Source organism: Haliotis rufescens, unplaced genomic scaffold (genome assembly GCF_023055435.1).
Source record: "Haliotis rufescens isolate VD_foot unplaced genomic scaffold, xgHalRufe1.0.p SCAF_9, whole genome shotgun sequence".
Classification (NCBI taxonomy): domain Eukaryota; kingdom Metazoa; phylum Mollusca; class Gastropoda; order Lepetellida; family Haliotidae; genus Haliotis; species Haliotis rufescens.
In genome coordinates, this window is record NW_025964383.1 from 2,263,464 (window position 1) to 2,291,194 (window position 27,731).

At 43.5% G+C, this 27,731-nt stretch overlaps 1 protein-coding gene across 9 annotated transcripts in view; it reads right to left on the reverse strand.

Annotated features, from left to right (window-relative positions):
* The window catches only part of LOC124110391 (aprataxin-like), a 38,185-nt gene that overhangs the window by 5,909 nt on the left and 4,545 nt on the right, over window positions 1–27,731 (reverse strand). For 3 of the 9 annotated variants that reach the window (XR_006857265.2, XR_006857264.2, XM_046469730.1), the window contains exons 4-5: window positions 27,294–27,397; window positions 12,128–12,209 (exon numbers count right to left, since the gene is read on the reverse strand). Coding sequence is in view for 4 of the 9 variants with exons in the window: in XM_046469730.1 (XP_046325686.1) it covers window positions 12,128–12,209; window positions 27,294–27,397 (186 nt within the window). In the remaining 5 variants the exon portion in view is untranslated. Of the gene's footprint in view, window positions 1–5,781; window positions 5,938–6,835; window positions 6,905–10,413; window positions 10,570–12,127; window positions 12,210–27,293; window positions 27,398–27,731 lie in introns of all 9 variants that reach the window. The other 6 variants (XM_046469731.2, XM_046469732.2, XR_006857263.2 and 3 more) reach the window with 5 other exon arrangements.

Consider the following 27,731-nt stretch of genomic DNA (forward strand, 5'->3'; position numbering starts at 1 on the left):
AATACTAGCGACCATTCCTGTCGAAGGAAACAAGAGTCGATGCAAAAGAGGGAACCCGAAATAGGTGACAGAAATAGTATGAGGCGGGAAAGCCAAAACTAGAACTGACCTAAGAGCGAATGCGGAACGCAGTAGAACCCTCTTATCTGGGGTGATAAACACCAGAGAGTTCGACGGGCTCCGCCGGCAACATCTTCCAAGGCAACATCACGAAGGTAGTGGCTGGCGAAAACAGTGTCGGATCGCCAAAAACAGCCTTCCATGATCGATTTGAGGGAACAGTTATTATGATGCCATGGTAGATGCGACCGACCGAATCTCGTGTGGGTTGTTAGCCTTGGGGGGGGGGGGGGGGGGGGCAATCTGGCGACTTTATAAGCTTGGAGGATGACAATCTCATTAAAATCAGATCTTAGTTCTCGCTACCGCTTAACAAAGATCTGAGGACATCTCATTACAGGTCACGTCAGACCGACCTTGCGCGAACTTTGACCGACCAATGGAATGAATTGCTTTACGGCAATATTTTCAAATTGGCGACAATGCTTCGAAACATATTTTGACAAATGCTCGATTAAAAGTTTGAAACCTGAACAAAAGAACATTCTGGAATCGCTAATAGAGGGTCTAGATTGTATGGATTCAGTCGTTAAACCTGTAACTATTGTTCGGAACACCCCATGTTAAAGTTTTTGAGGATGCATGATCAGAAATCACATTCCGACTGTCCCTTCATGATCTGGTAAGCGACACTCTGATTGGTCGGATGAAAGGTCGTTCTGATGTGACCTCTACTGGGATGTCCTTAGATCTTTGTTTAGTGGTAGCGAGAACTAAGGTCTGATTTTAATAATATTGGGAGGATGACCGCCCGGAGCCACAGGGAGATAGTATTCCGGCTGACCTCTGACTGCGACGAAGGGGAGACCGGCAGGAAAAGGCGTTTCCTAGACTTGCGGCAGGCTTTAGATCGTCATAGGAAAACCTTCAGGGCCCTAACAGGGCATAATAAAAGCTCCTCCACATCGTCGGCACCCACAATCGACGAAAGGGGAGGGATGGTGAATGATCTATCAGGCTGTCCTGGAAGTTGATTCTTTGCGATGAAGTCCCAGCACAGCCCAAGATGAACTACGCCATGAGTCCCACGTTCAAACCGGACACGAGAGACGTCGAGGGCATGGAGCTCACTAACCCGGGCAGCAGTAGCCAAGGCCAGTAGAAACACTGTCTTCTTCGTTAAGTCGTAAAAGGAAGATGGGTGGAGTGGTTCGAAGGGAGCCTCCCGAAGAGCCTTAAAGACCACATTCAGATCCCGCGCAGGCGGTCTGAACTTGGCTTTCTGGTCTTCGAGACAGAACGAGCGCAGCAAGGCCTGAAGTTCGGGAATTTTCATCATTCTCCGAACGTCTGGGATGGCAAGAACAGAGTTGATGGCGACCAAGTACGTGGAGATGGTAGAGCCTTTTAATCGACATGTGCTGCGCAAGTACAGAAGAAACTCAGCCAGGAACTGCGGTGACGCTGTCATTGGAACCTGGTGCTTGTCAGAGCAGAATGCCTGGAACGAGGACCATTTATCATCATATAGTCCCCGTGTTGATGGACGATGGGCTAAAGCAATAGCCTTGGCTGCTCTAGTCAAATAGCGCTTGGCTCCTAGGACTTTCTGCAGATGTGCCAGGCGTGCAGACGAAACCGAGCGGGGCTTGGGTGTGGCAACCGACTGTGTGGGTGGAGCAGAAGGTTGGGCCACGCCGGAAGTTCCGGAGGTTTGTCTCTGGCGATGTTTCGGAGGTCGACCACCAAGGCACGACCAAAATCAGTGTCAGATGTCGAGTGGCCTGGATCTTTTGAAGAACCCTGGGAAGGAGAACCTGAGGCGGAAAAGCGTATGCGCTTAATCCCTCCCAGGGAACACTGAAGGCATCGACTGCTACAGTGACTGGATCTGGGACCGGCGAGATGTAAGTCAGCAGCTGGCAATTCTGAGATGTGGCGAACAGATCGATGTTTGGAGTGTCGATCGTTTGACAAAGGACGGTGAAGATCTCTGGGTGGAGTTGTCATTTGGTGGAAGCCACCTTGTCCGGCCTGGACAGATCGTCTGCCAGAACATTCTTGCAACCTGGAATGTGCTGAACATGGAATTGCAGGTCTAATCGGTCCACCAGGTCGAAGAATCAGAAGGTATTGTTGAGCAGGGACTGAGAGAAGAGAATACCCGGATTCCTCAGACACCACACCACGGTGATGTTGTCCATGGAGATGGTCAACTAGGCGTGACAGAGAATGCTCTGCCAGTGGGAGACGGCCAGGATGAGTGCTTCGAGTTCGAGGTTGTTGCTGTGCCAGTTGAGTCGATCTCCGGACCACAGCCCAGCAACTGTTTGAGTCCCCAGATGAGCTCCCCAACCCTGTTTGGATGCGTCGATGAACAGGTGGAGGGTGGGCTGTAGCGCGGTCCAGGAGACGCCGCCGCAGACGTTCGATTCCACCGTCCACCATCGAAGGAAGGGGTGGAGGTGAACCGGGAGGACGATGAGGGACTCCGGATCCTGCTGCCGAATGAAGGGAGCGAGAAACCATTGAATTGGACGGAGTTGGAGGCGACCTCTGGCAGTCTGGTCTTGAGCCAATGTGAGGAGGCCCAAGAGAACCTGCCATTGGCGGAGAGTTCGAGCCTGCTTGAGGGCAGGGTAGAGGTGAGCGAGGATTTTCAACCACCTGTCCCTTGGGTCTTGAAGGAGGTCTTGATCCGTGAGATACAGGCCCCCGATGAACTGCAGACGGAACAATGGGGTCAGCTCCGACTTCGTCTGATTGACGATCCATCCCAACTGATTGAAGAGCCGCAGGGTAAAATCCCTGTGGCGCAGCAGCAACTTCGAGTCCCGGTTGTTATGGATACAGTCTTCCATGTATGGATCAAAGTTGATGTTCCTCAGGTGTAGGTAGGCGGCGACAGGCTTGGTGATTCGTGTGAAAAGAGACGGGGCCGTGGAAATTCCAAATGGTAGAACCCTCACTTGTAATGGGTACCATTGAAAATGAACCTGTCGTTGGGGTGGATGGGCACATGAAGATAGGCGCCCTGGATGTCGAGGCTAATCAGGGAATCGCCTGCTGTGATTCTTGTCCTGAGCAGTCGCAACGTCATCATTCGGAAGTAAGGAGGTCGTTCCAGGTAGCGCCGGTTGAAAGTGGAGAGGTTGTGTATCATACCCCAGCTGGTGGTTCCCTTCTTGGGAATCAGAAACGCCGGGGAGTAAAATCCTGGGTTCCGAGCCTCCTTCCAAAGTAGGGAGTCGATGCTGTCGTGAAGGGACCGAAGTTGGTGTGTTGAATAAGCGTCTGTTGTCGGAGTGGACGTCAGGGGAGGATGTACTGCCAGTGGGAGCTGGTACCCCTGACGGAGGACGTTTGTTACGAACGGGTCCTCCAGTATAGACCAGTTTCTCCCAAACCGGCCTAGTCTCCCACCCACAGGTGTGTCAGTGACTGGAATGGCTGGGGTTGGGAGGTCCCAGTCGTTGAGGTCCCGCCGGTCAAAGCTTGGAGATGGAATCAGCACCCTTGCCGGGGCGACGATCCCTTCGGGCCTGGTAGGTGCCACGGGATTTACCACGACCACGCCCTTTCTGGCCACGAAAGGGCGAGGCATGTTTGGAGACGTCCTTGAGAGAGGAGCAGCGAGGTTTGTAGTTGCCTTTGAGGGACTTGGCCGCTGATTGGTGCATGACATGCTCCAAGGCTCTGAGAGCCGTTTCATCCCTAGCGAAGCTGGAGACCCTGGGGTGTGTAGCGGAAATGGCACCATTAAAAAGGTTAGGACCCGACCAAGGTTGTCGTAGTAAGGAACGCTTGAATTCGGAATCCCATTCCGTGGAAGTCAAGTAACCCAACCGTCGTGTAGCGGTGATCTCCGCAAGAGCGGCTCTCAGATGATTTCGCAAATGGTCGACCTGGCGAAGTTGGAAGGTCATAACAGTGTGTAGGTGGTCAATCCTGTTAGGATTGGACTCCGAGAGATCTTGCTCAATGGCTCTGGCAGAGGAGTCGAGTGTAGACGGTGACTTTAACGAACGCCGCAGTTCCGTTTCCACTAAAGCGAATCGGGAGTCCGGCATACGCATGGTGGCAGACTGGGATGACCCGGTGATTCGATGTAAGTCCTCGTCCACATCAAAGGAGTGGACAGGGAAATCATCACGCCGGACACGAGGAGCCTTGAATGACGGCGTGAGGGACAACCTAGCGAAGTCCTCATCCAACGCTGTAACAAGGTCTGTCAGCATTGGATCGGGTGGTAGCGAAGTCGGGTTAGACCAAATCATAGATTTTTTTTCTCAAGTGCCGAGAGGCAGTCGGAGGCGACGAGGTGTACGACAATCGAGACCAATGAGCACCCGAAGTAGAGGGGGCTGCAGGAATCGGAGTGTCTGTGGTCGGGGCCGTCAGTGGCGCAAGCGTCGCAGGAGGCACCATCGGCGCCGCTGAGGCAGGAGTCGCTTGCGCAAACAATGACTGCATCCAAGCTTGAATCCAAGATGGATCCATAAACGATGACGGGAGGGCGTAGGTGGCGCCGCACAAGTCAAAGGCGCAACACAGGTCAAAGGCGCCAGAGGCACCAGAGTAGTTGGAGGCGGCCGGAGTCTCTTTTTTTCTTAATTTTCGTCGGAGGCGCCGAATAAGTCAAGGTTGACGACGTAGATGGCAGAGGTGACGGTAAACCCGTTATGGGCGATGCCGAAGACGGTGAGGTCGAAGCAGGCGACGTTAAGGGTGGTATAGGAGACCATGAACGGTCGTTTGTCGTGCCATGGGAGGCAGACTCTACGTTGTAAGGCATGTTGGGGTGTCGACGCACGTGTAGAGTGAAGCGTTTCCGAGACACTCGTAGGTAGGCGGCGAAGGAAACCGGCGACAGGGGACTACAGTATCTCCACTGCTCTGTAAGGGTACACGGGGTTGTACAGTCCAGGCAGCAGGGGTGGGGGTCTCGTCAAGATTTATTCCCACGGCAGTAAGAGACATACTGGTATTTAAGCAAAAGCATAACGATGTGCAAACTCATGTGCAAACAATTACGCTTAAAACACACCAAATACAAAGATTTAAATGTAAAATCCCAATAAAGAGCGAATTCAAAACGCAAAACATGAAAATACATGGACACGTTGTGAATCGCAAAAGGGCGGGGGGAAATGGCGGGAAACAAAAATATGCTCGTAAATACCAGACAAGAGCCACAAAACGAGCGAGAAATGTTACCAATTAACAATGGAATGAAGCCAAAGGTAACAAACCATATACAATAAACAACACAGCAAACTTTTGTCGTAGTAAACAACAAAGTTAGGATCATATAAAGCTTTAATATTTCCACAAGGGATACAGATACGTCCGTTCCGTGTGGCTGACAAAGCAGTTATGTGTTTTGACGTGACTTCCGGGTCACGTGCCGACTGTGTGGGAGGGAGCGCTGCTTCCTGGACAGATGGAAACAACTTTCTTCAGGAGCTGGATCTCACACAGTTCGTCTCTCTGTCAAAGACAGCAGTAAATGCAATACGGAGTAATGCAGGATAAGTTAAAAAATATATTAATTTGTAATTGAATATTGACATTTTCTAATACTTATGTCTGTAATTATTTATAATCGATATGCAATAATTGCTGTATCATCAATAAACATGATAAACTATTCAAAATCATCTCTTATCAAGGCTTATCATTTAAGAATTTGGTTTTTGTCAACAACTTTTTTTTCCAAACCTCTAGAGCTTCATTCAATTCTCTGTACTTTGGCTGAAAATGGGACTACTGTCTTCCCACGCAGAGTTTTGTAGTTATGACACTTTGCATCAGTCCTGATAGGTTCCATGCTGTTATGATTGGCAGCTGTCTCAAGCCTTTTGATTTCAAGGTAAGCTGTTGACAAGTGTAGTAACATTCTCTTTCATACGCACCCATGGTTTGTTATTCTACACGGTAATAAAACAATCTTGTCCAAATCAACAGCATGGTCCAACAGACTGTTCCTTTTTACAGGCTTGACTGTATGCTTTGACGCAAACGGATTATTGAACAAGGTGAATTCTTCAAACTCATTTGGAACAAAACAAGACCTTGCTTCCAATTTATCACAATGTGGCCCAATATTCCATAGTATATTTGTTAATGTCTGGACGAAATCTTTACCTTGTAGGAGGTAAATGTGGAAAACCCATGCCATCTCTCTTGCAAGAAGTCTATTATACTGTTAAAGAGAGCATGTTTCCTCGTAATTTCCTTCACTTTTACAGGAAACTGTGCATTGTCTCGCTGCATTAATATGGAAAAAACATTTTCCCACACGTTTGAAGTCCATGCCACTCACAATAACTTGCGCTTCCACTTTGGCACTGCATTGTGGAAATTTCCCTTGATGGTGACAGATCAAAAAGTTGTACTTAAGATACTTCCCAGACGAGTCTACTATTGATCCAATAGAGTCTAAACTTGTAATGTGTGTGAAAAGTCGTACTAAAATACGCTATTTGAAGGGGGCGTGGCCTAAATGCAAATGTCCGATTGGGATTTTAAATTTTCCGGACCCCTGCAATAGACCCAGCTATTTGCTGTCCCAAAAACCAGACTTTGAGCAATGTTTGAAAGTTTTGCCTGTAATGTTTCGCAGACACTCACATGTTATGTCTATGAATTCACATATTGTTGTCGATGCTTCGACGCCTATTATAGTCCATGGCAACAACGACTGTCCTTGTTTTTCAACTTAAACTGACACTAAAAGTGACATCATGAAAAACACAACATAAAGTATACCAACCATGCTTTGAATTCCGCGAATGCCTACCCGTCATAACTACTGCACAAGGTGCAGAGAAACACAGTGCACCTGCAAAGGGAAGTAACCGTGTGCTATATGGGATCGGGTTATTTTTAGTTTAGCAGCAATCCATTGTCAAAGTCGTGTGTTCAAGATGCAGGATATTTTAAAAAAATAATTTCGAAATGGACATGCGGCGGACTTTAATATGATGCGGTGGTGACTTAGAACCTAATCTCATTAAAATCAGATCTTAGTTGTCTCTATCACTAAACAAACATCTGAGGACATCCCATTAAGGGTCATGTCAGAATGACCTTTCATCCAACTAATCAGAGCGCCGCTTACCAGATCATGAAAGTGACAGTCGGAATGTTTTTTCTAATCATGCAACCACGAAATATTTAACACAGGGTATTCCGAACGACAGTTACGGGTTTTATGATTATATCCATACAATCTAGGCCATCTATTAGCCATTCCAGAATGTTCTTCTTATCAGATTTAATATTTTTAATCGAGATTACTTCAAAATGTTTTAGAGCGTAGTCGCCAGTTTGAAACTAGTGCCGTAAAACTCGAGAAAGCTGCCTTCTGATTGGCTTATGTCGATTTCTTGTCAGTCATTTCATTGGTCGGTCAAAATTCGCAAAAGGCCGTTCTGACATGACCCGTAATGGGATGTCCTCAGATCTTTGTTTAGCGGTAGCGAGAACTATGATCTGATTTTAATGAGATTGCTTAGAACCAAGATCATTTTTTTTAGCCTGGTGTCTTGTTTCTGGTTTGGCCAAACATTGCATGATACTGTTGGCTCTTTACTGAATGTAGACCCAACGATCAGCAAAAGTTGTTAGCTTTCTTTCAATGACACAGAATACAGTCTTGTTCTTGATCCATACACAGGTTTACAAGTCAAATTAGCCATCATTATTTTCATACTAAACTTGATGTTTTGAAGAGGTTGTTTCATTGTGTCTACTCACTGCTATAATATGTATATTGCCGAAAATTTGTTGATATGACCTTCAATTTTAGCTCACGCACTCACCCACACCGTTCTGGGCAACTGCTTCAGTACCCCTGATGAAATTGTTTTAGTAAAACCAAAATATTTTTTACATTTGTATACTTATCCTGCATAACTCCTTAATGCATTCACTGCTTACTTACGACAACTAGAAGGACAGCGCTGCGAAGGTCCTGGGTGAAGAAATAAAGTTGTTGTTCTCAAGTCCCAATCAGTGGCCTTCCGTCGCTGTCCTGTGACCTTGATGACACCTAAGGTCATCTTCACATCACTGCCTGTCACCCAAGCTCTTAGAAAAACATACTTTTGAGGTTTCCGAAGCCAAAGTGGGGAGGCAAGTCTTACGACGGGTGGGCCTTAAGCGTAGTAATGCAGGATAAGTATACAAATGTAAAAAATATTTAGATTTTACTAAATTTTTTACTTATCCTGCATTACTCCTTAATGCATCTGTATCGGACGGTTTGGAGGCGGGTAAACCTTCAGAATACAGAAACCTCAATAATTCACACCCTGCAATACGACACCAGTTGGTCGATAGACCGTGAAGTGGAAAAGTTCAGACAAAAGCGATTATGCGACTAACTTCTGTCGTGGACGAACCACGCCTAGTCTTTGAGCGTCGAATGAAAACTCGAACTGCTCGCGCCGAGCCTAGGAGAACTTCACCATGTACGATTCCCACAATAGTCGATATCGGTGGGATGGTGAAGGAACGGTCGGGTTGGCCTGGTAGTAGATTTTAGCAATAAAATCCCAGCATAACCCCAGATGTCCCGTTCCGTGCGTCCCATGCTCAAAACGGATCCGGGTTGAGTCGATCACATGTAGTTCGCTCACCCGTACCGCCATTGCTAATGCCAAGAGAAACCATTGTTTCCTTGGTGATGTCCAAGCTCCTCACAGCGATAGCCCGTTCGCGGAGCTCTCTATACTATACCGAGAGTATAACGAAGGTGTCACGCGCCGGGAAGGAGCTTGAAAATGAGGATGCAATGAGGGGCTCGAAGGGGGCCCTCGCAAACCTCGAAGTACCACGTTCAAGTCCCAATCAGGTGGGTGGAACTTGGCCTTCTGATCCTCAAGCCTGAATGAGCATAATATGGCCTGTAGTTCCGTGACCTTAATCACATTGTGATTTTCCGGAAAACGACCAACACTAAGATAATTGCAGCCAATTACGTAGTAATGGTGCTACCTTCCAAGTGTTTTTGGGTACGCAATGTAGGAGGTATTCCTCTAGGAATTGTGACGCAATCGTAGGGTCTTGATTCTTTTCTTCCCTGTAAAAAGTCTCAAGTGATCCCCAATTGTCATCGTCGTCTCTGGGAGAGTAACGATGAACTAAAGCTACAGCTTTGCTGCCTGTGTCGAAATAACCCTTCGCACCTAAACGCCTTTTAAAGACGTTGGGTGAGGCAATTTTCTGTTGAGGGTGGATGAGTAGGTTGGACCACTGTGAGAGGGGTAGTGAATCGTTTTAGATTTTTCCGAGCTTGACGAACTACCCTCTCGCCGGTTACCAGGGTGCGACCAAAGGAGAGATCGAGATACCTTGTCTCTTTGATCCCCTGTATCACCTTGGGAAGTAAAAGTGGTGGCAGAAAAGTGTTAGTTTTTTCCCCTTCCCAAGTGATACTGAACTCGTCCACAGCCCAAGTCTGCGGATCCGGCAACGGGGAGATATACGTCATGAGTTGGTGGCCTAGGCAAGTAATAAACAAGTCAATGTTTGGTTGCCTGAATTCCCGAAGCAGTAACTTGAATGCTTCTGTGAGAAATTTCCACTCGGTGGGAGCCACCCTGTCTGGACGTGATAAAGTATCGGCCAGTCTGTTTCTACATCCGGGGATGTGCTGAACTATGAACTTTAGTCACAGCCGATCCACTAGATGGAACAAATCTGAATGTCCTTAGAAGTAGAGAGTGGGAGTGTGTCGTTGCCCCGATTGCACAGGCACCACACCGCAGTGCTGTTGTCTGTGGATATTGCGAGTCGGGCTAACTGTAGTTGATTCTCCCAATGTGATATAGCCAGAATTAAAGCTTCCAACTCAAAGTTGTTTATGTGCCACTTCCATTGAGCGCCGGGCCATAGCCCTGAGTTTATCTGGTCTTGTAAGTGAAGACCCCACCCCTGAAAAGGGGACGTCCACAAACAGGTGTGTATTCGGGGAAAACCCGAATAAAGAGACTCCGCAGACATTCAATGCCACAAATTGAGGCAAGGCTCTAGCTTAGTCGGTAGAGTGATGACCTTGAGTGGATCCTGAGTGGTGCAGGTCTATGCTGGATATGTTGGAACAGCGCTAAGCTGATCGTGCGTCGCTTGCGTAATAGAAGTGCTTGGGTTGTAGTCAAGTGCTGCGCTCGGCGCAGATAAATCAGACACAAAGCTCAAGAGTATTGACTGGATCAAGGCTTGCGTCTAATCTACCCCAATCATAGCATCTTGATGCGCTGGTGCTGTTGCCGACGTCACAGATTAACATACATGTATCTGGAAGTGTCCGGCGGCTGAAAAAATAGGAGCAGTTACGATACTCACAAAGTCCTCTGGTATTGTTGATTTCGGTGGATGGTGTACTTCTGCAGTCACAGGCGTCATAATACCTGCCGATAATAACGGTTGGGTGGTATTGACCGAACCATGTCATTCGCTATTCTGCGATAGTGACATTCCTCTCGTCTCACGACGGAATAACTGCAAAATATGATTGTGAGTAATCTGCTTTTATATAGTAAACTCGTTGGATTAGAGATTTACACAAAAATTACATTTTGAATTTTGGCGAGCACATCTACGTGCATGCCTAGGACCATGGATAAAGAGCTTTGGGCGATTATTCCACGACAATATGTACACCACGCAAACATAAGTTACGCAATTAAACCATTGAAGAAATGGTACTGGAAGAATGCCGTAGAATTGAACAGTAATCTATTGGCAAAAATACGAATTGCAAGGGTATACAATATTTTTATATACGCAATTCAATGTAAGCCAAGGCTATTTACATTTAGAGATTGGAGAGCACATCTGTGCGCAAACCAACCAACGTGGATGATAATCTTTGTAAGGTTTTTTCCACGACAATTAGTGCAATGCTCAAAGGTATGTTACGCAATTAAACCCTTGTTGATGAGACAATACTGGAAGAGTGCCGAAGAATTTGAACACTAATCTATTGGCAAAATTATGAGTTGCATAGGTAAACAATATTTTTGTATGCGCAACTGAATGTAAACCAAGGGTATTTATATTTTCATTTAGGGTTTGGAGAGCACATCTGCGTACAGACCAAACAACGTGGATGATAATCTTTGTAAGATTTTTCCCCCGACAATTAGTACCACGCTCAATCATAAGTTACACAATTACGCCATTGGTGATGAGGTGGTACTGGAAGAATGCCATAGAATTGAACAATAATCTATCGGCAAAAACTACGAGTTGCAAGAGTATACAATAGTTCATATACGCAACTCAATGTAAACCAATAAGACCAACAAAAAACTATTTAATCGCATAAACATAGGTACGCAATAAAAGAATTGTTGATGAAGCGGGACTGGAAGAAAGACGTAGATTTGATATTAATCTATCGGCAACCATATTTTTAACGAGTTGAAAAAGTATACAATAATTTGAGTATACGCAACTCACTGTTACGCCAAAGCTAGTAGTATTTAGAACATAAGAATATGTTATACATACGTAACTGAGAATTGTAAACAATATGACTACCTTGGCAGGCAAATGATTGTAACACAATTCAAAATGGCGGCAAACAACAATATTTTGGCGGGAAAAAAGACAAGAGTCTTTTCACGCCTAATTAATTCACATAAAACTACACAACATGGTGAAAGTAATATGAAAAGAATACATTACCGATCGCAGATCAATTTTTAAGATTGTAGACAAACTGAAGGTCTAAAATTAATCCAAAAGGAGAGCTCCGCTTGGATACGTCCTAGCTGTGCTGCGACAAGCAGTGATGTGAAGATGACCTTAGGTGTCATCAAGGTCACAGGACAGCGACGGAAGGCCACTGATTGGGACTTGAGAACAACAACTTTATTTCTTCACCCAGGACCTTCGCAGCGCTGTCCTTCTAGTTGTCGTAAGTAAGCAGTGAATGCATTAAGGAGTAATGCAGGATAAGTAAAAAATTGCTTGACTTGTAAATATCACTACACTCTCATATCTGTCAATGGTAAGTGTATACCCCAGAGAGGCAATGAGAAGCATGCTGTACCTTAACTCTCTCTTGAGCAGTTGTTCATTCTCTGTTGTATTTGTCTCTACTCTCCCCTTATCTTCCAGCTGATCTAGGATATCTGAAACAAACCCATCTCATATCTAATACTGTTCAGTCATCACACAACACATTTTCCTTGATTTCAGATTCATATATTCTGAAGGCATTGCACACAGGTTGGTAGTTCCTGATGATTGGTCCAGAACACACTAAAATCAAATATGAAATGTAAGAGGAACTTTTGGCAACACCATAGCTAAGCTTATTCCTGGAAAGTAACAGTTTCATAGGCAATGTAGTTTCAGATGACAGAGCTGCAAGTTTGATATTAATATGACCAGAAAGCTTGGAAAACATTCATAAGTTGACTGCTTCGTGAAGGTATGTTGAAATTGGCATTGATTAAGTTTTCTATCAGATGCTCACTATGTGAACTTCCAATGAGAAATTTAGTAAAATCTAAATATTTTTTACATTTGTATACTTATCTTGAATTACTCCTTAATGTATTCACTGCTTACCTTGCAACAAAAAATCTGGGACAGCATACCGGCGATGGTCCTTGGGTGAAGGCTCTGTTCCGTAATCCCACTTTTACATCCCGCCGTCGCTGTCCCTGTGTCCTCACGTTACCAAAGGTCAACTCTTCACATCACTGCCTGTCGCCCGAGCTTAAAAAACATACTTTTGAGGTTTCTGAAGCCAAAGTTGGGAGGCAAGTCTGCGACGGGTGGGCCTTAAACGTAGTAATGCAGGATAAGTATACAAATGTAAAAAATATTTAAATTTTACTAAATTTTTTACTTATCCTGCATTACTCCTTAATGCATCTGTATCGGACGGTTTGGAGGTGGGAAATCCTCACAATACAGAAACCTCAATAATTCACACTCTGACAACATGACACAGATTGGTCAGTAAACCGTTAAGCAGAAAAGTTGAGAGAAAACGCTAATACGGTAGGGTATTACAATGTGGCAAACAATTGCACTTTGGAATTAAAGAATAGTTCCCTATACATTTTAGTAATAAAGACAAGCTGCTCAGCCAAATCTTTACTTACTATATAATTATAGCCCTGATGACAATAACTTGTCTTCCACTAGCGAAATCTGAAAGATTACACCGAACAGGAAATGGCTCTGTATAGGGTGCATACATTATTTGCGTCGAGGGTTGGTAACTTGCTGAGCTACAACCAACGGCCCAAAACTCCGTACACCTTCAATGTCCTCGAGAGTCACATCGCGAAGATAATGACTAGCGAAAACTGTGTCAGACCTCCAAAAACATCCTTCCATGATTGTCTTGATAGTACAATTGCTGTGTAAGGCCATGGTAGAGGCTAATGCCCTGATCTCATGAGGATTATTCGTTCTTGGTGGATCCAAATTGGCGATCGAATAGGCATGAAGGATGACTGCGCGAAACCATAAGGATATGGTGTTGCGACTGACCTCGGTCGTGAATGTAGTAGATACGGGTATAAATAACCGCTTCCTCAAACCACACCTAGTCTTGGAACGGCGGATGAAAATTCGCAGTGCCCGTACCGGACATAATAGAAGTTCACCCTCATCCTCACTGCCCACAATCGTCGAGATTGGTAGAATGGTGAAGGAACGATCAGGTTGGCCTGGTAATTGATTTTTGGCAATAAAATCCCAGCACAACCCTAGATGTACCGCTCCGTGCGTCCCATGCTCAAAACGAAACCGGGTGATGTCGATTGCATGTAATTCGCTCACCCGTGCGGCTGTGGCTAATGCCAAGAGAAACATTGTTTTCTTTGTGAGGTCATAAAAGGAGGATGCATTGAGGGGCTCAAATGGGGGTCCTCGCAAACCTTGAAGTACCACGTTCAGATCCCACGCAGGTGGGCGGAACTTGGTCTTCTGATCCTCAAGCCTGAATGAGCGTAATAAGGCCCGTAGTTCCGGGATTTAAGTAATCTTACGATTATCTGGAACGGCCAACACTGAGTTAAGTGCAACCAAGTACGTGGTAATGGTGCTACCTTTCAAGTGTCTCTGGGTACGCAGATGTAGGAGGTATTCAGCTAAAAACTGAGGTGACGCTGTAGTAGGATCTTGACCTTTTGCCTTGCAAAAAGTTTCAAACGATCCCCACTTATCATCGTAAAGGCCTCTAGTAGAGGGACGATGAGCTAAGGTTATAGCTTTTGCTGCCCGAGCCGAATAGCCTTTTGCACTTAATGCCTTTTTAAGACGAACCAACCATGCAGACGAAATTTGTCTGGTGTTGGATGAGGCAATTTGCTGTGAGGGTGGATAAGTAGATTGGACCACCGTGGAAGGGGTAGTGGATCGTTTCCTGCTAGCTTTCTGAGCTTGACGAACCACCCTCTCGCTGGCCACCAGGGCGCGACCAAAGTCAGAGCAAGTATTCTTGTCTCTTGGATCTTTTGTATTAACCTGGGAAGTAGAACTGGTGGCGGAAATGCATACGCTTTTAGTCCTTCCCAAGGAATGCTGAATGCGTCCACCGCTCCCAAGCCCTCGGATCTGGTAACGGGGAGACATATGTCAAGAGTTGGTGGTTTTGGCAAGTTCAGTCCTACGTACAACCCCCTTAGCAGTGCTCGATCTGAGCACATCTAAGATCTCTGTTGCTGTCAACACCAATTTTCTGGTGGACAATTAATTAACACACTGGGGGGTTGGGGTGAGGTGCGGGAGACATTCACCAGCATCTGGATGGTTTAGGATTTCTTGCTAACTTGAATAAAGATAAACAATCTAATTTTAGCTACAATTAATATTCCATGGTTCTCCCACTTCGATTTGTTTTACTCTCCTCAACAAGCTGTGTACACACATGGACATAGAAATATCTTGTGAGAGAATACATTTTATCAGTGAAGTTAATATATTCATCACGCAAAGTGCTACATTTATGAGCCTGGATACATCATGAAGTTGGGTGAGTAATGTTTTAAGTTATTCCTTGTGACTTCTGTAAATATATATTTATTTATTTAGAGATGTATATGTATTGAGAAATGATAACATACACACCAGTTACCATTTACTTTCGAGAAAAACAGTTGAAATGTAAATCCAAACAGAATTATCTAACCTAATTATAATTAATTGTATATTTGATAAACTAATTCCTTGATAATGTATACACTCTTTGAAACCATATTGAAACTTAATTTGGGTATGAAAAAACAGCATAATACCAGCAAGCAAACTTTTTCTTTTAGGCTTGCTTAACAAGGATGTTTGGGCTGAGCACAATACCGGTTTTAGTTGATAAGGAGAACAAATGGATCAACATTGAGGACTTCTGTAAATTTTTGAGGACTGAACACCATGAAGAAGACAGAATAAAGATAAAAAAAGAAAATATCCGAAGAGAAGTTGCTTCCTATTGCAATAATTATATCAAGACAGACGGAAATGCAATTTTTCTCAATACAGTTGCAATTGTAAAATACATATGTCACCACAGTGATGACTTTAGAATATGCTCAAAGATAACACAGAGCATTCACAGCAGTATATTTGGAGGCCAACAGAAAACAAACTCAAGAACATTATTTGACTTATATAAACAGATTGCAACATCACAATTTACACATGATATCAATGACCTTATTGATTACACTGCCATTGAATCAGATGTTCCGAACTTGGAAATATTATACAAGAAGCATTTCACAGAGAAGGAGTGGTCTAATATTTGTTTGTTTGAGTTGCACTTTGCAAATGACATTGTAGCGACTGAGCGTGATAATACCACTGACAAAAAATGGGAATATTTTGGAACAGTTGCCAGTACAAAACATCTTAGCAGTGCTATACTGAAAACTGAAAACTGCAAAATCCACAATCACAAGACGACTAGACAGATATAGTTCGCACATTGAAGCAGAAGGCATTGAGATATACGCAACATTTCGTCATCGCCCTCATATTGTAGAAAATCAAATATTAAATGATCTAACTAACATTTTCCCTGGAGAAATACTATCAGTCACCTGCGTGAGTTGCCATTGTGTTTCAACCAAAAATCATCAAGATCTTGTGGAGGTGTTTGTGGAATGTAACCCAGCAATTGAGGAAAGAAATGCTGAACTTCTACAAAGGATCATTACCAGTAGACTGAATCAAGAGCACTGCTTACAATGTCATCTTATTGTGTTGTTTCCACTTGGATCACTTGAACCATATTACCAAAAGAATGGCCAAATTGCAAGGTTAAGTCTTCATGATGACTTTCGCATGAAGAAACTTCAAAGTGAAAACTTTCTGCAGCTCAATGCTCTTTCACAAAATGAAGTTACAGAGATTTCCCTCGATTCCCGTGAAAAATGTCGATCTTGTTTCACAGCAAATATACCGAAACCACTCTCTGTCTCTAACTTTGAAATCCTTAAGGAATGGACTTTGGATGTACCACTGGTTGTGCAAAGCGTCTTGGATACATTCATCAACAAAGATACCATTCAGCAATCTAATAACACCCAAAAGACCATGAAGAAGAAATTAGAACAACTCTATACAGCTTATGACCTGCTATTGAATACTTACAAGAATTTTATCGGAGTTCTGCAGCAGGCAACAACTGATGAGCTTCTAATGAACTACCATAGCATAAGCAATGTCTTCTCAATAACAAGTGCTTCTGGAATAACAACATCTTTGTCTCTTGCTGAAAGAAATTTAACAAGCAAATTCATTGATGACACCTTGTACTTTGCAACCTATATCAAGGAACACCCTCTCACATATAATACCTTAGCAGGTGAAGTGAAGGGCATAGTGAGCATGAGAGGATGCCACATAGTGCTGATGCTTGACAATCTTGTCCGCCTGAAGTATCACAGTGACCCAAGCCCAGGAGAACATCGTTCGAAACAGCTCTGCATGTTGCCAATAACACTGCAAGGCATGCCAAAGGATTCAGTTGAAACAGAATCTTGGCATGATGCAAACATATGCGACGGGACACTTGCATGCCAATGCAAACGACAAATATCACTGTCAAAACCTGAAGCTTTTGATGTCATTCTGAATCCTTCCACACAAGAAACAACCAGTATTGGAATATTTCACAAGATTTGCCGATGGGGAAGTACCCGATTGTGGAGACTACTAGATGGTAAGCATAGTTACTTTTGTACTTGTAATTAGTCTTTCCCATTTTACATAAATACTTGAAAAACCTATACTCTGTGATGAGCAGAAAACCAAATACATTTGCCTATATACAGTTACCTTCTTAGTTCTATTGAAAGTTAATAATGTTCCATCCACAGAATATAAGGAAGATTGTTACACTTTTCAGATGGCTTGTGTACGAAAACAGCATGGCTACAGACATATTTCAAGGAAATGACACCTGAAAAAAATGAAGATCTTCAGGAAGGCTGTGATGTACAGACCCAGGACCAAATAGATGTTGGTGATTCTGTTGCTGCAGATGTCACCATGTATGATGTGGAATCTCCATTGCAGGTGAGTGTGAGTGTGAGTGTGTGCGAGTGTATGTGCGTGTGCGTGCGAGAATGTGTGAGTCTGTGTGTGTGAGTGTGTGTGTGTGTGTGTGTGTGCGAGTGTATGTGTGTGTGTGTGTGTGTGTGTGTGTGTGTGCGAGAGTATGTGTGTGTGTGTGTGTGTGTGTGTGTGTGTGTATGTATGTTAAAACAATTATATATGAAAAACGCAACTAACACCAAAAAAGGGTGGTCATAATTCAAAAATGTTTTTCTCCTTTAGATTGCCCCATGTGACCTACCAGATTGCATTGAAGGCCAGTCTGATAGTGAGGAAGAGGACTACCTTACTGATATAATGACAGCTGTTGATGTCCTAGAAAAAGAAGTAGCTGGTGATGCCAACAGTGCAGACACAACCATGGATGGGATTGCCACAGGTTTAGATGACTCCCTGCTAGAAACTTCAATAGATCAGTTGACTTTAGATGATGACACACCAAGAGATGAAAACATCATGACTGCATTTGGCTTCGAGAAGTATTCACCCCTTCCTTTGCTTACCAGACATCCACCTCCAGCTTCTGGCAGAGATGATGACATAAACAAGCTTAGGGAGATCTTGGATGATATTCTGATCAAGACTGAGCTGGATGATAATCTTGGATACGATGTTTGCCTTGACAGGATACTTTTAGGACCAGACAACAAAATTGGTATGAATTTGTTGTCCTTGATTAAGGAAAACAAAAGTATGCAAAGTTTTTGCCAGAGTTCCCCCTCTTACATCTGAGAAAGTCCAAGGTGAATACTTTGTTTAGTGCATACAAACATGCTGGCCTTGTGGAGCTGCTCATGGTTATGAGAGATCAAGATGTCACAGAATGGTCAAAGCTACTAACAGCTGATCACATCGCCACAGCAACAAGACATGTTAGAAGAATTGCTCAGGCACTGCAAATGGCATTCTTACTGAAATTTATACAGTCTTTGGGTGATGATGATGCGAAGATAATCACATGGCACTTGATCACAGGAAAGTCAACTACTGCCTCTGAGACATGGGATGAACGAATGATGCAATTCATGGATAAAGGAAGGCAAATGAATGCTACTTTTGCCCTCCATTATGACATGATGACACACTGCAATGAAGTAGTTGCTATTTCAGTTTCAGAACGGCTCGGGGGCTCCAAAGGATACAGTCTCCTATTGGGAACTGTAAAGTCATCATTGAAGTTTTCTTTCTTGAATGGTGCTACCTCGTATGCTCCGTATTGTGCAAGGCTACTGGCTCATCACTATACAGCAGGCATCTTCCACCAGAAGCTAAAGGAGACACTGTACTCAACACCTATTGGGAACAGTACGGTAAATTTTGCTTGTGATACCAAGAGGGAGATGGACCACAAAGATGCACTGAAGGCATTTAGATCGGGCTCATCTCTTGAATCTGCTTCAAGAAGTATGTCGCTGATTGATGCGTTCAATGATATCCATTCCACCAAGGAGAAGACCAAAGAAAATGACGGGAGTACAGTGGTTATTTTCAAACATAGATGCTGAGCACATTTTCAGGGTAGTGGAAGTCATTTTACGCCAGAATTCTTTGTCTTTGGAGGCCTGTACCACTCCATTCAACATGTATTCTGAAAAGAGGTCTTTACTGTCCAGAGAAATTTTTGATGATGACACCAGAGCAATTGGCGAATATCTGATACAAAAGTTCCTTTGTCATGACCAACTGTTTGGTTTATCCTCTGTTGATGTTCCAAGCCTAATGACAGTGGAAGGTCCTACACCACTGCTCAGCAGAGTGAAGAGATCCAAAGGTGTTACCATCAAGAGAACAATCAAAGCTACTAGACACGTCCAACAGTCTGAACGAGATGAGAAAGAACAAAAACGATCCAAGGCCATCAGACGGGAAGTTAAGCAAACGGATTGCCTTTCCTCGGAAATGAACATGTGCCAAGCACTAGTGAAACCAGACTGCAGCAAACCTAAGATCCAGAAATCAACTTCTATGAAGAATGCTCTCATGAAATGCATTGAAGATTGTCAGGCAGGAAACAGGCATGGTGTCATTGAGTCTGTTAAAGGACCCTTGCCAATATGGTTGACAAGTAATGTAAAGTTAGTTACCCTTGAATTTGCTGGAGTGAAATTTAAAAGTAAAGTTATCACAGGAAAGCAGTATCTGCACTATGTACAAAATGCTATATTGCGTCCCCTACCGTCAAAAATGCCAAATTTGGAGAGAATAGTGCTGTGTGAAGAGAAGAATTCCTTCACTCCCGATCAGTTTAAGGCAGGCACAAGGCAACAGAGAAAAAAGGCCTGCAGTGTATCTTCTATTACCCATCTGAAACCAGCTGATGATGCCATTACACAGCAGCGATTTCAACGAGATGTCATAACTGGAACAACATTTGGGAAATCTCTCATTAGCAAGTATTTTGCAGCTAACGCTAAAGACCTGCTATTGCCACCAGGCATTACACTTGACATCGACAGTGAACTTGAAATGCACACCTGTACCTGTGATGGAGCTTGCACATGCAAACATTATGCAACGCCAATCCGTTGTACATTTGACAAAGAAAGTCAAAAACCAACCATTACAGCTCTGGTGGATGTTCAACAACGTAAAGGTGAAGCAGAAATGTCACAGGTAGACTGGCTAATAGCCAGCAGATCTGATCTCAAAGCAGGCGAAAGAGTTGTCAGTTTGATTACATCAGGTGACATTGATGCTGTCTGCATTCATCTCTATGCCATATCCAAGCACTGGCCTCGTGATGACAATGGCTCTTTTATAAATGAAGTTTTTGTGGTTCTGCAGAAGCCACATATGCTTCATGATATCTACAACATCACAGCCATCATTCAACTTTTTGAGGACAAATACCAAGATCCAGACATAGGACTCCTATGATAGGAGTGAAGCTGGCATTGGGTCTCTGCATTGGAGGGAATGACTTCATCCCCAAATTCAAAGGTATCTCACATACCCAAATTTTGAAGACATACCTCTCCAGCAGTCACTTTAGGCAAAATCTTTTCCAGATTTCGAAAGGAACACAACCCTCAATTGACAAAGATATTAATGAAGATTTCGTAAAACATCTATACTGTCCAAAAAATGTATCTCCAAATTCTGTTACCGTAGAAGAAGTAAGAACGGTGAGCATGAAACTGAAAAAGAAATCCGATGACAGCTTTATCTCCCAGCTTGAGCTTAGAAATGTCGAAACATGGATGCCACCAACCAGGTCACTCCATCGCCTAGCTGCCCCAATCCAACTCCAGGTAGAGTACCTGGAGACAGCAGGATACCACGATGCTGATCTGCCGGATTTCATGGCTTCCTCATGCCTCAAAATAACAAAAACAGGAGAGATCGAATGTGACTTTGGACCGGAGGTCCATTTGAATGTACAAGACATCCAAACTAAAATTAAAGATGGCAAGAGAAAGCAAGAAGATACACCACAGAAAGGACAAAGGAGGAAGAGACAACTTACATCCACACCCAGAAAGAAATCTTGAAAATATAGTCAGTACCTTAATTGACATCATCAGACTTCAGACAATGTTGATAAATATTTTGAGGAAGATGTTATACATACCAAAGTTGACAATGTGAACAACATAATTCAGCATTTTGTTAGTACTGCTAGAAGAATAATTCAACACATTTCACAAACAGTTTCTATCACACAATCAGGACATGACAGTTCATTTCTTGTGGATAGTGAAAATGAAAATGAAAAAATTTTATGCTCATATTCTCAGTGTACATGTATTTCAATAGTCAGTATTTTGTAGATATTTGTGCCTTGTATTTGTAACATCTACAATATGGATAGATATGTATCTTCTCATGACCAATTTGTATAAAGTAGAACATGTTCATCAAAATCATACTATCAGTTTGTGTTTGTACTAAGCAATGTACAGACATTTAAATCAGCATATGTTATGGCCAGACAACAGGCAGTACATGGACATGTTTTCACTATGTTGTGGAAAGTGATACAGATGATACTGTCATGAACACTTTGTACCACCACACAGTCATGTGAATTACCATTATTTTATGTACTTATTTAATTAACACTTAACGCTGTAACAGTACATGAACATGCCATTTTTGTCGATGATTGAAAACAGCAGACACATGTATGTCACAGTGCATCAATGTGCACTACATTATTCACGGCTCGGGAAGATCCGGTGTACAGCAACCTATGCTTGCCGTAAAAGGTGACTATGCTTGTCGTAAAAGGCGACTAACGGGGTCGGGTGGTCAGGGTTGATGACTTGGTTGATGCATGTCATCCCAATTGCGTGGATCGATGCTCATGATGTCAATCACTGGATTGTCTGATCCGGACTCGATTATTCACAGACCACCGTCATATAGCTGGAATATTGCTGAGTGCGGCGTTAAACAACAAACAAACAAAACATAATTGACACATCATATCAATCCATGATCAATGGATTCTTTCATTGACTGTATGAAGTGCCTTATAATTTTTTTCTTTTCCAAAATCATAATTCACAACGATGTGTAAATGTGTAAGTATATGTAAATAGTTAACCGAATCTGTTTACAATTAGTTTAGCATAGTTTTCATACAATACTATTTGATGCTGAATAACTTTCAGAAAATACATGCCAGAGCAAAGTCACTGATTCCCCGCATGCAAATCGTAAATTTGCTAAGTATGTTTACATGTATTTGATAACAATGTTCTGAAAATGTTATGAATTTGATGTTATTAAATGAATCTTATGAAATGTTATCAGTTGAATGCTATGAAGTGATCACTGCTAATACAAATCAATGCTGTAAATACGTGTATTGTCATTTGTTTTATCCAAGATGGCGGATACATATACATGTACAAACATATACAACGAACAACGGATATAATGAACTGATTTCTCTGGTCCCTTGTAGTTCGTTTTATCCATGTTCTACTGTACTCGGAAGTTCATGCTCAGCTGTGTGCGTTCTGTTTTAAATTCATTTGATGTTTGCTATTCAATACATATTTATTGAAAGAACAAACCCTACTCTTTGCCTGGAGGACGCACTTTAGGTTCTCCCCTATTTCATTTACATTACAAAATGTTCATGCAAAGAAAATTTGCATCTCCTCTCTAGGCCTTTTTTAATACTTGTATTCAATGGTGTATGTCAACTTTCCGTTATAAGTAGAAGTGTACACCCTGCTCCCTGTGGGTATTTTTGTACAATAAATCTTCTTCTAATGTATAAAATATTATTGAATAGTTGCAAATTTTAGTGTAACTGTAAATCACTCCAATTCAACATTAAACCATCAGTTCAACATTATACTCATTAATTCATCAACCATGTAATAATAAATAATAAAACCACTCATTCAACTTGCTGAAAACACAGGCTACACAGAATGGTAAAGAATTCTTCAAATGACACATCTGGAAGCAAGGTCGTAGCGCTAATGAGAAAAGTCAAGGAATGGGGTCAAGAAAGGTTGTATGGTAAGGCCTGTTGGCTGAATTTATTTTGACACTTTACAACAAATACAAGTGATAGCTTATCGGGGCAAAATGCTGAGGAGACTGGGTTATACGTAGGACTGAGTTGCAAACAGGTCGATGTTTGGTTGCCCGAACTTCCGAACCAATAATTGGAATGCTTCTGTGTGAAGTTTCCACTCGGTGGGTGCTACCCTGTCTGGGCGTGATAGAGCATCGGCCAGAATGTTTCGACATCCGGGGATGTGCTGAACTATGAACTGTAGTTGCAGCCGATCCACTAGATTGAAAAACCTGAATGTCTGTTGAAGTAGCGAGTTGGAGTGTGTTGTTCCCTGATTGCGCAGGCACCACACCACAGTGCTGTTGTCTGTGGATATGGAGAGTTGGGTTGATTGTAGTTGATTCTGCCAATGGGATATGGCTAGAATTACGGCTTCCAACTCCAGATTGTTTATGTACCATTTCCGATGAGCGCTTGACCATAGCCCTGAGACTGTCTGGTCTTGTAGGTGAGCACCCCACCCCTGAAGGGAGGCGTCTGCGAATAGGTGTAGATTTCGGGGACAACCCTGATAAAAAGACTCCTCCTAAGACATTAGACTCTATCGTCCACCAACGGAGATAAGGTCTAAAATGCATTGGTAGCATGATGGCCCTGAGTGGATCCTGACTCCTAATGTAGGGATTCAGGAATTGTTGTATTGGGCGTAACTGTAATCGGCCTCTGTTGGTTAGGTCCTGGGCTGAGGTGAGTAACCCTAGCAACACTTGCCATTGGTGAAGTGTGCGTGGTTGACAAAGAGCAGGTGACAGGAGGCGTAAAATCTTGTGCCATCTGTCCCTGGGGACCGACAGGTTCTGATCTGTTTGAAATAGTCCTCCTATGAACTGGAGTCCAAATGATGGAGTTAACTCCGATTTCGCCTCGTTGACAATCCAACCCAGTTGATATAGTAGCCTTCTGGTGAATTCCCGGTGGCATACTAACGTCGGTGTATGTTGATGACACAGGACACAGTCGTCCATGTACGACTGGAACCAAATGTTCCTCAGGTGTAGAAACACAGTTATGGGCTTCATTATTCGTGTAAATAGCCACGGGGCCACTGAAATGCCAAATGGGAGTACTGCCCACTGGTAGTGGACCCCATTGAACTGGAACCTGAGGAATCTGCGATCTTTGGGATGGATCGGTAAGTGCAGATATGCATCCTGTAGATTGAGACTGATCAAGGAATCGAACGCTTTTATGCTGGTTCTGAGTAGTCTCAATGTAATGAGGCGGAAATAGGGTGGACGCTTCAGATACAGCTCGTTGAAAACAGAGATTGTGTATCATTCTCATCTTGTCTGAGCCCTTCTTGGGTAGCAGGAAGATGTGAGAATAAAATCCCGGAGTTAGCGCTGGGGTGTGTATAATCTCTACGGCTCTTTTCTCCAATAGTAAGTCTATGTTGGCCTTTAAAAGGATATGTTGCTTCCTTGGATAATTACCCGGAATGGGAGCCGTGGTCAACGGAGGAAAAACCTCTATGTCTAGTTGGTAACCGTGGCGTAGAATGTTGACAACATAATCGTCCCTGAGGATGCTCCAGTTCTTCCAAAACCGATTCAGTCTCCCGCCTACGGGGGTATCGACAATTGGGACGACTGGGGGTAGGAGATCCCTGTCGTGACTGTCTAACATTTCAATGTTTGCCCCTCCTATCACCTCCCTTACTGTGGTATTTACCACGTCGGGGTTTTCCTCTGCCACGCCCTTTGCCACGAAAAGAATCTTGCACCTGTCCTTCCTTAAGCGACTCACGTCTAGGCCTGTAGTTGCCTGACTTGCCTGATTGCTGGGAAATTTTTTTAGAAACATGCTCCAAAGCCTTGAGTGCTGTTTCATCCCTAGCGTAACTGGAAACCTTGGCGTGTGTGTCTGAAATCTGTTCGTTGAACAGAGATGAGGAAGACCAAGGTTGACGTAGCAATCTGCGCTTAAACTCTGAGTCCCAAGTAGATAAGGCTAAATAACCCAATCTCCGAGTGACAGTTATTTCTGCCAACTCAGCTTTAAGATGATTCATCATATGGTCAATCTGACGCTGTTGAAAATCAACTATAGTTTGGAGGTGATCTAGTCGGTTAGGATTATCCTCTGACAGATCCTGCTCTACCGCCCGAGTAGAGGATGCTAATGCTGATAAAGGTTTTAATACCCTTCGAATTTCTGTTTCAATAAACGCAACTCTTGTATCCTGAACCTTAAGAGTGGTAGGCCTTGACGAGCCTGTCATTCTCTGTATATCCTCATCCAAACTATGTGCCTGGTTTGCTGCCTCAAAGCCATGAATAGGAAATTCATTTTTCCTAAACCTGGGAGGTCTGAGTGACGGCGTAAGTGTGAGCCTGGAGAAGTCCTCATCCAAAGATCTAATCATATCTGACATCATAGGGTCAATCGGAATCAACGTAGGATGTGTCCAAATAGTATCTTTTTTATCTACCCCACTACCCGGGGAAGGTACTGAAATGAGGCGGTCAGCTACCCAATCAGGTACTTGAGCCAGGCTAAGGTGAGTATTCCATTCATTCGCGGAATCTCCCTCCTCACCATTAGAACCATCTGATGAATCAGAACGATGTTGATGTGTACGTCTTGATGGTGAACGACTTCTACTCCGATGTGCAGTATTACCTCTGACCGAGGGCTAAGATGAACTGCCTGGTGACAAGGAATCATGAGTTGATGTCCAAGTACGGGCAGGTGTACTGGTACTACTCAACGAAGAATGTACTGTATTATGACTCATAATAGGAGTGTTATACACATTAGTCACTGGAGTAGGCGGTAAAATATGTGCCGTAGATGTAGTTGATGCAGGTGTCTGATACATAGGCATAGGCGTAGGCGCAGGATACAATTGTGTCATAGACTGCTGCCACATTGATTGTAGAAAATTTTGCATCCAATTAGTGTTTGGAATTGGCATAGGCGCCTGCGCCTGCGCTTGCATCTGCTTCGCTGGATACGTTGGTACAGCGCTAAGCTGATCGTGCGCTGCTTGCATAATATCATACGCTGATAGCCCTGGGGCTGATGTCATTGTAGAAGCGCTTGGGTAGTAGGACTTGCCTGCGCTCGGCGCAGGCATATGAGACGCAATGCTCAATGCAGCAGACTTGAGTCTAGCTTGGCTTGGCGCTACCCCCGACAACGCATCTTGAGACGCTGGCCCACTGTCTGCAGACGTAACAGATGTAGAATTCTCCAAAGACTGCAAATTAGGTCCAATTATAATACAACCAACATTCTCCGGGAGAGAAGATTCCGGTGGCATGTGCACCTCCGCGGTGACAGTTACGGCCGACCTATTATCCCTCAAAGATAAAGGTTGCGTCGTAATGATTGAATCCTGTCCCTCGCTCATTCGCGATAGAGACATTTTCCTTTTCTCACGACGTGATTGCTGCAAAATATGTTTGTGAGTAACTTGCCAATACCTCGCGAAAATCGTTGGAGAGAGGTTTATACAAAAAACACATTTAGAATTTGGTGCACAAATTTGTGTACACGTCAAACAACGTGGATGAGGATCTTGAATTTATTTATTTTTTTCCACGACAATTAGTACAACGCGCCAAAGCCAAAGCTGGTAGTATTGAAAACAAAATATGAAATATGTTATACATACCTAGCCGATAATTGTAAACAATTGACTACCTTTGCCAAGCAAACAACTGTAACACAATTCAAAATGGCGGGGAACAGATAGCACGTGGCGGGAAAAAAAAAAGAAACGTCTTTTTTTCCGCCTCAAAACATCAAATACAACTTCACAACATGTTGAAAGTAATATGAAAAGAAAACATCACCCATCGCAGAAGAATTTTAGAATGGTAGACGAATTGGAAGGTCTAAATAAATCCAAAAAACGAGAGCTCCGCTGGAAACGTCCTAGCTATGTCGCGACAGGCAGTGATGTGAAGAGTTGACCTTTGGTCACGTGAGGACACAGGGACAGCGACGGCGGGATGTAAAAGTGGGATTACGGAACAGAGCCTTCACCCAAGGACCATCGCCGGTACGCTGTCCCAGGTTTTTTGTCGCAAGATAAGCAGTGAATGCATTAAGGAGTAATGCAGGATAAGTAAAAAATGTATACTTGTACCTTTGGAATCAATGAAATACTCCGTAGTGAAGGAGTTCCAGTGCTTCTTAGTCTTGAGAAAGGGGCTGTTAAAGTCCTGGCTGATCACATGCATGTGAAGGTGGCTGACAACAGAACACATATGTATGAAGGCACACTCTGTGCAGTAGCATGTCCTACTAGTTGGTAAAACAAGCTAAACACACTTCTCAGCTTCATTTTTCCTAAAACAGAATATTTAACTGGAAAGTTGGATGACACAACTGGGTTTTTTTCACATGAGAAAGATTAAAAACGAGATTACACCAGCTTGTGATGAATCTGCCTCAAATCTGGAGCCATGATACAAGATCCTACTGGTAATGCTACAACAGCCCACAGACACTACTTATGAGCAACTTATCAACATACACTTCTTAACCAACACATGCTCCAGTCTTTAATGAAATGCATAGGTCC